This window comes from Phocoena phocoena, chromosome 18 (genome assembly GCF_963924675.1).
Source record: "Phocoena phocoena chromosome 18, mPhoPho1.1, whole genome shotgun sequence".
Classification (NCBI taxonomy): domain Eukaryota; kingdom Metazoa; phylum Chordata; class Mammalia; order Artiodactyla; family Phocoenidae; genus Phocoena; species Phocoena phocoena.
The window spans coordinates 69,035,873-69,048,900 of record NC_089236.1 but is presented as its reverse complement, the minus strand read 5'-3'; the positions used below and the strand labels follow the sequence as shown (position 1 = coordinate 69,048,900).

Sequence of the window (13,028 nt, the reverse complement as noted above, 5' to 3'; positions counted from 1 at the left end):
AAGCAGAGTAAAATTTGGTCTCTGGAGAGAAACAGTTTTATTTTTAAAATCAAGTCTGTAAAACCTTGGATGAGAAGCTCTTTTAGTTCTTTGATGGTTTGATTAATAATCAATGAATGCCCAAGATAAAATCTACTCCCCCGCCATGTATGCAACACATTTCCAGGCTTGGTATGCGCCAGCTTTGCTACTTCTGTCTGCCACGTGCATGGTTTGAAATTTGGCAGCTCACGCTGGTGTGAAAATCACATATTCCCCCAGGCTAGATGCCACACTTCCCAGTGTCCATTGAGCATCTGTTGAATTTGCTCCTGCTTCATTACTTATGGAATGTAAGGCTCAGCCATGCATTCACACCTCCAATGCAGTAAATTAAAGCAGAGATTAAGACTCAACCATCTCGTATAAAAATAGGAGCTTCGGGCTTCCCTGGTGGCGCAGTGGTTGAGAGTCCGCCTGCCGATGCAGGGGATACCGGTTCGTGCCCCGGTCCGGGAGGATCCCGCATGCCGCGGAGTGGCTGGGCCCGTGAGCCGTGGCCGCTGGGCCTGCGCGTCCGGAGCCTGTGCTCCGCGATGGGAGAGGCCGCAACGGTGAGAGGCCCACATACCGCAAAAAAAAAAAAAAAAAAAAAAAAAAAAAAAAAAAATTGTAAAAAAAAAAATAGGAGCTTCGGTAGAGATTTTGCTGAGGGATGATTTTTTCTGTATATCAAAATGTCTCTTCATGTTTTCCAAGATGGTCTAGAACATCATTTGGAGGAGATTACTGTTTTGGAGGAAATTTTTAGGAGTAGTCTCTGTAGGTGTCCACCACGAATAGATTTTCTAAAAAAGAAAGAAAAGCGGGGGGAAACCCAAAGGGCAAAATTGAGTTTTTCACTCTGACTTTTATATATATTGTGTTCCATTTATACCCTCAGTAAGTCTGAGAGTTCAGTCCTCGTTCACTACAGGTGAGAGTGAAACTTATTTGAGGCCTGTTTTGGCTTTAAATTTTACGCAAATATTGCATTTTACTCCACAACATAGTCATTACTGTTAGAACCTAAAAATAATCATTTCTACCTGAAAATGTGTAAGTAAAAATGGCCACCCCAGGAAGGCAGACCATTTACTCTATGATCCCCGAGTCCCCGCATGGACATGCCCCACTTGAAGAAGAAAGGGAGGGGCTGGATGAGCTCCCGACACCTGTTTGAATCGAGAAGTGTTTTCCAAGTCATTCATGAAGGCAGCAGTTCCCCCCCACGGTTATGGTAGAATCATCATGTTTAGTAACTGGAACGGAAAATAGCAAGTCTAGCCCAAGCTCTTCATTTTTCGGGTGGGAAAGTAGAGCCCAGAGAGGTTTAGTGCTCTAGACTCACACAGCTGGTTTCAGATTTACTCGGAGACAGAGAGCTCTATTGTTGTCCTTCTGAGTCTTCTAGATGAGCGCTTCTCAAACCTGGCGCACACAGATCACCGGCGGTCTGGTCAGAATGCAGGTTCTGACCCAGGAGGTCTGGGGTGGGGCCCAAGACTCTGCATTCCTGACAGGCTCCCAGTGGGGCTCTGCAGAGCATACTTTAGTTCACAGGCACTAGGTCACATTTCCCAAAATTGGTTTGACTCCGATGTACTTAAGTAATGTAAAAGACCCTTCAGCCCCCCGCTCTGACTCTGAATCAGTCACACTTTGTAGTGCTAGCAATGCAGTATTCCAGAAGAAGCAAATTTGGGGAAATTGGGTGTCATCTGCTTTAGCAATAGGGGTATAGTTGATGAATAGACCTGCCATGCATACGTAGGCCAAAAGCAAATCTGCTTCCCTGTGCACTATAGAGTTAATCCAGCCACCCGCAACAAACCAAAATTAGTCATTAGAAGTGAAAGTAATGGTAACTTATACCTAGAAAACAAGAACATAGTGATTGAAAACACTGGCCTAACTTAAGTCAATACCTGTAATGTCTTAATAATGAATATATATCCCCCAAATCTGGGGAGTCTGCATAAGTCAGTACGCATTAGGAGTTATGAAAGCTTAGTATTTTCATTAGTATTCTCATTTAAACTCTAGTAATGTGATATATTTGGGCATGAATACCAAGTATTAGTAATTATTAATAACTCAGTGGACTCATAATATATAGCCCTTAGTCATGAAGAAATAGAAAGGCCTATGAAATGGCATGCTTGTTGCCTGTGAAGACCGAAGAAAAGACATACATTTTGGAAACAATTTTCATTTGATATTCTTTGAAAATCACTGCTAGGGAATGTGAGAAGCAGAATACTCTGCACTGAGTGTACATCCAGCCACATTCACTGCAGTAAGGTGTGCTTGTCCATGCATCTGATACTACCGTAAGAGGTTGTTTAGTCTGTGGGATACAGTAACTCATGGTTTTATTCTGATGTCTTCAAGGTCGCTCAGAAGGTGCTGAAGAATGCCAAGCAGGCATGCCAAAGACTAGGGCAGTACAGAATGCCATTTGCTTGGGCAGCAAGGTAAGGAGAACATCTTTTATTCCTTTTATATGGATACAGATATATGGAGATAGATAGTAGACAGACAGACAGACTGACCTATTCTGTTTTTTTGTCCAGAGACAAAGAGGATTTAAATATGTAAAACTGAAAAATAAGTAAGCTCCATATCTGAAAAATCATTTATTAGAGACACAGAGAGGAGAGATGCTAGCTGGAGGGTAGCAATGTTGGCACTGGCAGGATGGACAGGAGTGTTTGTTGCAGAGCTGGGATTCCAGGTTCCAGCCACATGCCTCCAACTGGGAGTGGGTGGCAGCCCAGTGAGGCCTGCAGATCCTCTTTATTTGTGGTCTCTATTTCTTAAGCATTTGGCTGTGTATGTTATTTCCTAAGCACAAGCCATTTGCTGGAAATGTTTTCTATGTAAATTGAGTTAGTTGTGTTCATCCTCATAAATATATTCCATGTCTTTAGATAATGAGATTTCTGCAGGCTATAGCCAGTGGAATAATAATTAGTCTTCACGTAGAAACCGGAGTCAAATTATGGATTTATTTTGGTCATTTGCAAACAGCTTAGACATGTTGTTTTGCTATTTCAGGACGTTGTTTAAGGATGCATCTGGAAACCTTGACAAAAATGCCAGATTTTCTGCTCTCTACAAGCAAGACAGCAATAAGCTATCCAATGAAGACATGCTCAAGTTACTTGCAGACTTTCGGAAGTGAGTCTCAAGGCCTTACTTATTTCCACACCTGAAAAACAGAAGTTGTTCAGTGGAAAGGGAGAAAGCAGGAGCAGTCTTTTCAGTTGCTCAGCTCATACACCAGGGCGTGTTGGATGAGCGTGGAACTTTTCCTCAAGTCCTTGAGCAGGAAGAAGGGGTTTAAAGTCATAAGAGTTACCTGGTTAATTTGAATTGTATAAAGAATGTTATTGGTGGTGCTGTGAAGGGTTTGTTGGGTAGAGATGAGCCCAGGGAGGAAAGAGACAATTGAGGAACCTTTGGCAAGAGGTGGGCAAGGACTCAGCAAAGCCATCGCAAGTGGACATAGGAAGAGTAGGAAATAGGACTAGTTCACGTCACGTTAGACAGGTGCAGTTACTGGGTCTTGGCTTCCTGATTGGGTGTTAGGGTGGAAGGAGAGAGAAATGGGTGGTAGTCTCAGGTAAATAACTCCCAGTTTTCTGACTTGCACGATGGAGTGATTCATGGTACCATTAACTGAATGGGTGATGGGGGCAAGGACAGTAACTCATATAGTACTTAACAGTTCACAAGCATTGTTCTAAGTGCTTTACCTATATTAGTGAGGATATTTGTTCCCTAGAGCTGCTCTAACAATGCACCACATATTGGGTGGCTTAAAAGAACAGAATTCTAGAGGCTAGAAGCCTGAAGTCATGGTGTTGGCAGGGCCACGCACCCTCTGAGATCTCTAGGGGAGGATCTGTCCTTGTGTCTTTCATCATCTGGGAGCCTCAGGCATTCTTGGGCTTTTGGCAGCATAACTTCAATCTCTGCCTCCCGTCTTCACACGGCTGTCTTCCTGTGTGTCTCTGTCTATAAATTTCCTTCTTCTTATAGGAACACATCATATTGGATTAGGGCCAACCCTAATGACTTCATCTTAACTTGATTACATCTGTGAAGATCCTGTTTCTAAATAAGGTCACATTCATAGGTACTGGGGGCTAGGACTTCACCATCTTTTCAGGGAACACAATTCAACCCATGGCAATAGGGCAGAGAGAGGCTGAGTGAGGTGTCCAGCACTGTACAGCTGGTGGCAGTCAGGGGGCTGAGGATCTGGGCCCTTAACCACTGGGCTGTTCTGGTGCTCCACTGTAAGAAGTTCACTGCTGAACCCATGACGCGGATTTCCGTTGCTAGGGACGTGGGTTTTACAATTTCTCTGGGAAAATTCTGGGAAGGAGACAGAGCTGAGGGTATTAAAAGATAATGAAATGAGAAGAAGAGCCAAGAGCCAGCCAGTAACTATTCTATACCTTAGGTGCCTTTCAGTCTGATTTTTTTACTTGAAAAAAATGCATTTCAAAGTAACTATATAAGTTTACCTAGAATTCAGAATGGCTGTCTAGCTTTCTTTAACTTCATTTTCACCTTTTTCTTCTCTCTCTTGTGTTTTTTCAGAATTCTAAATAGAGTCATAATTAACATCTTTCAAAAACCTTTACTTATTGGTAATGGGTAGTGTATTGTTATACATACTGTGTTGTCATAGAGTACTGTTAAGTTTTTATTTGATTTTCAGGAAATTTTCAGCCTTGCTTATAGAATAAAAAAAGTTGATTTAAAAAAAAAAAAACTCTAGTCACCTTTAGTTTAAATAGATTACAGTTTTCTCTCACTAGCCTGCCATGCGATTCTCAGCAATCATGATGTAGGTCTCTGTGTACTCACTTAGGAAGGTGAGCTCACTGTATTGGTAAGGAGGAGAAAGTGTATCTATGTGACATCATTTTTGTAAAGAAAATATTTCATATATTTCTTTTTTGTATATAAATGAAGAAATGGATAGGCGAACAGCTAGCTAGATGGAAAGATAGAAGGACATAAAAATAGTCATTTGGGTTATACACCAAATGGTAGTCATGGTTATCTCTGAGGGATGGGTTTATGGGTGATTTTTCACTTTCCCTTTGTAGCTTTCTATGATTTTAGATGAACCTTTTTTTTTTTTTAACTAACATTTACCCATATATTCCAACAAAACAGATAGTGAAGTTTTTTATGTGTGATGGGGGTTGGGAGCCCTGTCTCAGAAGTCACTCCCTAGGCTGGTTAGCTTGAAGCTCCCGCCACAGTGGCTGCTCTTTGGGGGTGGCCCCAGCTGAAGGTCTGGCTTCCTGGGTGGAACCTGGAGGGTGGAACTTCACAGATTCATCAATCAAAACATGATCCGAGCAGAGAGCCTGTGACCAGGCAGCAAAGAGCAAAGCCTCCACTGGTCCTGAGCACAGGGTGGGTTCTCCCTGCACAACAGGCCTTCAGTAGGAAGGGTTTGCTGGGAAGAGTGTGGTCCAGATGGCCAGCGAGAGACTCAGAAACCCGAAAATAGAGACCCAATGCTGTCAGCAGCAGAAAATGCAGTGGCATGAGGAAAGCTGCTGTCCTTTTTCAGTAAGCGTCCAAAGAAGTGCCAGTGTTTCTTTTTCACGGTTGAGTTAGGGGAGTGGAGGATTCCTTTTTTCATTTTTTAAAAAACCTTAGTGTTGCTCTTTTTCCTTCCTCTTTGTTTTCTTTTTTTTTTTTAACAAAGAATAATCTCATATCAGTGGCTTGGGCACCAGCTTGGATCCAAAGCTATGGTTTCTGCTCCCATGATTGTCTCAAAATGTCATTTAACAATGGATGAGAAAAATATTCTGAAGCTGCCCTAGTGTCTAGAAAACAGCTGGCAAAGCTCATCAGCCACTTTGCCCCTCTCCCTTGTAGTAATTATCAGAGGAGACATTCCACGATTTAGTAAGAAAATAATTCTGTCAGATAGATAGTATTGCTAACATATGTGCTCCAGGAAGTATCTATCCAAGAAGAGGGATGGTTTTTTATGTTTGTTTGATTTGCTGATGGCTGTGTCTTGTCTTATTTCTGCGAAGGCAAAGTATAAAAATAGAACATTTTCTTTAAAATGCAGACCTTTTTTTAATGCTACCATATTAAGTAGTTTAGGTAATAATACTATAAGGGTTTCTGCATGAGGCTTACATATTTGTGTTTATTTGTACCTCTCTATTCTGTGTACCCAAGTTTGACATTATTATTGTTTGCAGCCTAATCCGTAAGTCACTTCCGTGATGGGAGATCTCAGGCAGGTCACTTGGCCTCTGTGCTTGACTGTCCTCTTCTTTTTTTTGCGGTACGCGGGCCTCTCACTGTTGTGGCCTCTCCCATTGCGGAGCACAGGCTCCGGACGCACAGGCTCAGTGGCCATGGCTCACGGGCCTAGCCGCTCCGCGACATGTGGGATCTTCCTGGACCAGGGCACGAACCCGTGTACCCGGCATCGGCAGGCAGACTGTCAACCACTGCGCCACCAGGGAAGCCCGCGTCCTCTTCTTTTTCAGGGGGGATAATAATAGCCCCGCCTCCTAGAACCGTGGGGGGAATAAGTGAGAATGCCTGTCACTGTGAGCACTGGTCTCATCCCCTGTTCCTTCTCAATACATCTAGACCTTCCACTTTTCAGTAGACGTTTGTATACACGCTATGGACGTAGTTGCCATCATATATCTTAAATAGTTGACAGTATCTGCTGGATTTTTGGCTTCTTGAGGACGGGAATCAGATCCTGTTTGTCTTCTGTCCACAGTGCCTAGTGTAGTGCACATTGTAGCACAGCGTAAACACTTGATAGATGCTTATTGAAATTTATCATAGACATAAATTCAGTGGTTTTGTTTAAACAAAAATATCTCAAATTTCTTTCAATCATATATATATATTTACGGGATAGAAGAGCTTTTAGGGAATATTTCCTTTTACAAAATGCAGTTAGAAGAGTAGACTCACACCAGCAACACACCCAAGCATGTCTGTATTAGCAATTGATCACTTTAATGGGTCAATATAGGAAGTAGGGAAGGGAGGGCCAAGCTCCAGAAACACAAAGGTAAGGACACCAACCCTCTTGGCATGGGACGACTGCTAGTTTGTGATACCATTGCCCTTTCCTCTGGGGGAGTGGTTGAACCAGCAGGAATGTATAGACAGTGGGAAAAGAAAACCTTTCCTTTTCCCAAGAGAGGGAGTTTGAGCCTCACTCCTAAGTTCACATGTAGACAGAAGCCGTTTCCAAATGCCAGGCTCCGTACATGCATCTCCATTACACATTTATTTAATCAGTGAAGTTTTAAGATGGGTTTTCGTGCTCAAGCATTCTTTTATAAGTTTTACATAGAATGTAGGTACTAATTTTTAGCATTAAAAATAATCCAAACTAATTTCAGATATGAGAGAATTCTCTTTGTGCAACACATGTTTGTGCACACAACCCCCCCACCCCGTCACTTTGGAAATGCACGTATAAAAGGCAGTAGAATTTTTGATGTGTGTGACGTTTTGATCTCTAATAAGCCAAGTTCAATAAAAATCATAAAGTTTTGAAATAGGTTTAAGATTATGTTTTAAAAAACTGAGTTGGTAGAAACAGCTTCCACAGAGTCCCTGTGCTACCTGATATGGAACTAAGCTCAGATCGGTGCTTGCTTGGAAATGAATGGAAATAATGCCACTACAGAGTAACAACTAGAAGTAAAAGCTCTCAGTAGAGGGAGGAAACAGAAAAAGAAGTAAGTATAAAGCTCTCAGTAGAGGGAGGAAACAGAATAAGTAGTAAGTATAGTTAGACACAGAAGTAGGTAACACATCGTTGAAAGAGTTCCAGTGAATGAAGATAATTTAATTAAAATTTGTTGTTTAGAGATCCAAATCTCTCAAATTTATATGGGCATGATGTCATAGTGATAATCCAAAAAAAAATCTTGAAGAAGGTATATATTTATCCACAGGTAGAAATAACTAGGAAGGGGTGAAATATAGTACTCTCGAGTACTTATTGTACATTTAAAAGTATCATTTACATTACACATAATATTTCTGACTCAAGGAAGCAGATACAACTCTGTAGGTGTCTCTAAGATTTTGTCAACACAGAGTTTTATGGTATGTTGCAGAGTTAAGTTGCTCAAATGACGAGGTGGAGCAAGGCAGTATACGTCAAGAAAATTTATACCTGCATAGAAGCCCCCTGGTCTGAGGGATGATGCCCCAAGAGCTTTGGGTAAAGGTGAGGGAGGCTCTGGTGGAGTATCATTGTGGTAGTTAACAGTGCTTGGGAAGCCATTGACAGCTCCCAGGGAATGACTGTCGAAGGCACAGTCTTCCTGCTAGAAGAAAAGGGTATTGTGTTTGTGAACAAATCACACAGTGGCACAGGGACAAAGTATCGGGGTAGTGCTGGACGGTACCTGGACATCTTTTGGCCAGCAATCTTTTTAACTGAAAGCAGAATGATGAATGTCTGTTGACTTGCCTTCCTGACAGTTATCTCTCTCAGGAGTTCAAGGAATTGTTCATTTAAACTCAGATGTAAACAAAAGACAAGTGGAAATGAGAGGAACCCTGAGAGAAAGTGATTGTGTAAGTTGGAGCTGGTAATGGGCAAAGACGACTATGCTCAATGTAGGCTGTAGTCATATGAAAGCAAGAATTTGGAACTGTTAGGGACCTCCTGGTTCAGATCTACAATACCACAAGATATATTTTAAGTTACATGTGAGATTGCTTAAGACAACAATAATGTCTGAGGAATCTTAAAAACGGGAGTTAGGAACTTTTCAAAACTGGGAACAAAACCAAATGCTGAATCTGTTGGCCACTGAGCTGTGCTGTTTCTTGCCAGTGTTCTCAAAGACATTATTAAACAGGTGGCCGATGAAGAACCAGGAAGCAGTGTTCTGTGTTCTAGGAACAAGTCACGTCACGTAGAACAAGTTATCCTAGCCAAGTTTCTGCTTCTCTGTTTTTAATTGGGTTGCCACGCTGGTCCAGCAAAGGAATGCAAAGTGTATATTCTAAGATGACCAACGGGTCAGAGAAGTGTAGCGCATGTGAGAGAGTGGACAGTTGTTCAATGCTGGAGTGACCAGAAGCCAGGAGGGATGATGAGTGGCTAGTATCAGTCTGGCGATGGGCCTCTAGAGGTTTGAGAAGGAGCTGCTTCTTGCAATATTCTGTGCATTATCTTCATCAATGACTCTTATGAGAATGTAAAGTGCTGATGAATGTCTTCATGACATAAAGCTGTTAGGCATATCTAATACATTAGATGTTAGAATCTGGATTTAGGAGGGTTTTGATCAACTGGAACGACTCGATCATAAAAAGATAAAATTTCACCGAGACAAAAATCAAATCCTGTTCTGACTTCTAAAAACATAATTGTATAAATACAGGATGGAAACATATAGCACGATAGTGAAGCATATGAAAAAAAAATTAGGGAGTTTAGGTGCTTGTAAATTTAATGTGCGTCACTAGGGTGGCGTGACTGTTTAAAAGTAATAGAATTTTGGCTGCATCAGTAGAAGGGTATATTGTTCAAAACCGGACAGCTGCTCTACCCCACCTGGGCAGACCACACTGGGCCTTATCTATGCAGTTCTGGGAGCCATGATGTAAAGGGGATGTTCTTATGTGAGAGAAATGACATTGGAGGGAGATGCAAAAGGGCTGAGAATCCAGGACTTCAGGAAGGTGTGATAGCTGTTATAGATGGTTAAAAGTGTTACACAGAGAAACATAACTAGGCTCCTTGATGAGTGGAAGCTTCAGAGAAGTGAATTTTACCATGTTGTGATGAAGAGCAGTCTGGGTATCGAAACGGCTATGTTGAAGATTTCCATTTCACTAGGAAGGGCTGAGGCAGGTCAGGAACGTCACAGAGGACATTCCTGTATTGGATGGAGTCAGACCAAATACAAAAACCAGGCATTTCACTGAGTACCTTCTTTGTATCTGGCATTTCACTAGACATTGGAGCCTAAGATGGCTTCTGAATTTTCATGAATCTACATGAGCCAAGAATGTATGCTGAGGATGGAATGGTTCAGGAAAACTTCTGCTATAACATTTTGCTAATATTCTTATCTGGACTTGTGGTGTCCAGCACAGTAGCCACTAGCCACGTGTGACTATCGAGCACTTGAAATGCAGCAGGTCCTACTGAGATGAGCTGCAAGTGTAAAATACACACCTGGTTTCGAAGAATTAGAACGCACTTTTTATACTCATTACATATTGAGATAATATTGTTTAAATGTTGGGTTAAATAAAATATTTTTAAAACTAATTTTTACCTGTTTCCTTTTACTTTTTTAAAATGTAGCTATTAGAAAGTTTAAAATTACTTTTATGGCTTGCATTATATTTCTCTAGGAAGTGCTGCTCTAGAATTCAGAGCTAACCTAACCTGTTTGATTTTTCTCTTCTTTCGTTTGTAGACCTGAGAAGATGGCTAAACTCCCCGTGATTTTGGGCAATCTAGACATTACAATTGATAGTGTTTCCTCAGACTTTCCTAGTAAGTGTAAGTTCTATGTAATAAACAGACAAGTTTTTGTTTGGTTTTTACTTCAATTTGTTTGTTTTTAATTTTTTTAGATTATGTCAATTCATCATACATTCCTACGAAGCAATTTGAAACCTGTACTAAAATGCCAATCACGTTTGAGGTAGAGGAATTTGTGCCCTGCATACCAAAACACACTCAGCCATACACCATCTACAACCACCACCTTTATGTTTATCCTAAGTCCTTGAAATATGACAGTCAAAAGTCTTTTGCCAAGGTGAGTGCAAAGATTGAGGTTTTATTTTTGATACCCAGCTCTCTTAGGTTTTGGCTTCTCGTGTTCTTTTATAGATATTTACATACTTTGGCTTTTTATTTTCTTTTATTTTTTTATTATTTAACTATCGCTGCAGGCCAGAAATATTGCTATTTGCATTGAATTCAAAGATTCAGATGAGGAAGACTCTCAGCCTCTGAAGGTTTGTATTTTATGTGCTCGTAATTTTCCATTTTAAAAATGCAGTTGCATGATATTGTACAACTAAAGGGATTTAGCACATTTTAATTGACACAAACACAAAATATGTGACATCACAGAATATAACCACATATGCTGAACCTTACAGAATTTGGAATAATTGAGTTCTTGCTCTTAATTGATAATGTCTGTTTTGTTATACTCTTTAGGGAGGGGGTTTTCTTATACGTGTTCAATTCAGTAAACATATCATGCACCTAACTTGAAAATGTTTATTCTAGTATGTAATAATAATAGTAGATTATTGGTGATGTTTATTGAGTGCTTGTTATATTCCAGGCTCTGCTCGTAGAGCCCTATAGGTAATTAGACTCCTTTAATGCTCATAACAGTCTTTTGAGTTAGGAACTATTATTATCTGAATTTTTTTTAGATGAGGGAACTAATGCACAGAATTTAAGTGAATTGCTCAGGGCCATACATTAGTGGAACCGGTGTTCAAACCCAGGCATTCTGGCTCCAGAGCCCAAATTCTTTACTGGAACTGTGTGGAAATGACTTTCCAAAAAGGGAAGGAGATAAAGATGCAAAGAATATAATATAGTTTTTGCCCTCAAGAAATTCACAGTTTAGTGGGAAAGGCAGTCATGGAGGAAAAGCTCCTGGCACACAGAAGGTACAGAAATGGTTTTTTGGATAAAACTGAGTAATTAGTATAAAAAATTGCCGAGGGGACACAGGAAGGAATGACTCATTTCTTGAAGGATGCATGAGAGTTTGCTTGCTGTACATGGGAGGGAAGGTCGTTCAGACTGAGGGTTTGTGTCAGCAAAGGCATGGAGGTGAAAGTGAGCAGTGAGCAGGCGTTGTCCAGGGCATGGAGGGGTGGGGGAGGGGTTGGGGAGGGAGTGGAGGGGAGGGCTGGGAGATAAGCCAGGGGCGGGTAGGATCTAGGAGTAAGAGGGCTTGTGGGGCTGGAGTCTTGTAAGCAGGAGAAATCCATCAAAGGTGGCTTAGTTTATGCTGCAGGAATGCTGCTTTCTTTACAACACATCTGTGTTTATTTTCTTACTCTATTAATTGAAGACTGGTGTCTCCCTTTGCTAATTCTTACTTTAGTGCATTTATGGCAGACCTGGTGGGCCAGTATTCACAAGAAGCGCCTTTGCTGCAGTTCTACACCATCACCAAAACCCAGAATTTTATGATGAGGTAAGTGAGGTTTTCAAGAGAAAACCCAGTTTAACCAGTTTTAAGGAAAACTCAACTTTCTTTGCCTAGTAAACCAGAATTCAAGAGAAGCTGCATACTGAAATTACAGTAATAGAGCTAAATGTTGAAATATTTATTTGACATAAATTTTCTAATTATAAAAGTAACATTTATTATAAAAAATAAGAACTTGGAAAATGCAGATAATATAGAAAAGAAAAACTCAAAATTCCTCTTGTATCCCTACCACCATTAATATTTCCGTTCAAATGCATACTTAAGTATAGTTAAATACTTGTTGGACCTGAGAATCTTCCTTTCTTATTTTTGGGTTTCCTTATGTAGAATTACAATGCAGTTCATTAAAACTACTATGTGAATCCTACTTTTAAATGTTTAAACCTGGTTTTTCATTATGCCTTGGTTGTGTTAAGTTAACAAAGTGGTTTCTGTCATGAGTTTTCCAGTTCTTTCTAGAGTTGAAATACCAACTCTCCTGTTTTTTGGTCAGTGAATGTTTTTAGTCCATTCAGGCTGCTGTAACAGAATACCACCAACTGGGTGGCTTGTAAACAGCAGATATTAATTGCTCACGGTTCTGGAGGCTGGAAGTCTAGGATCAGGGTGCCAGTATGGTTGGGTGAGGGCCACCTCCCAGGTCACAGACTTCCCAGTTGTGTCCTCCCATGGCAGGAAGGGCCTGGGAGCTGTATAGGATCTCTTACAGGAGCACTAATGCCATTTATGAGGGCTCCATCCTCA

At 40.9% G+C, this 13,028-nt stretch overlaps 1 protein-coding gene across 7 annotated transcripts in view; it reads left to right on the top strand.

The window, feature by feature from the left end:
* The window catches only part of DOCK9 (dedicator of cytokinesis 9), a 213,744-nt gene that overhangs the window by 108,056 nt on the left and 92,660 nt on the right, over positions 1–13,028 (top strand). For all 7 annotated transcript variants that reach the window (XM_065896283.1, XM_065896284.1, XM_065896286.1 and 4 more), the window contains exons 14-19: positions 2,413–2,495; positions 3,079–3,201; positions 10,506–10,585; positions 10,666–10,853; positions 10,990–11,055; positions 12,174–12,266. In XM_065896283.1, the coding sequence (XP_065752355.1) occupies positions 2,413–2,495; positions 3,079–3,201; positions 10,506–10,585; positions 10,666–10,853; positions 10,990–11,055; positions 12,174–12,266 (633 nt within the window). The remainder of the gene's footprint in view (positions 1–2,412; positions 2,496–3,078; positions 3,202–10,505; positions 10,586–10,665; positions 10,854–10,989; positions 11,056–12,173; positions 12,267–13,028) is intronic.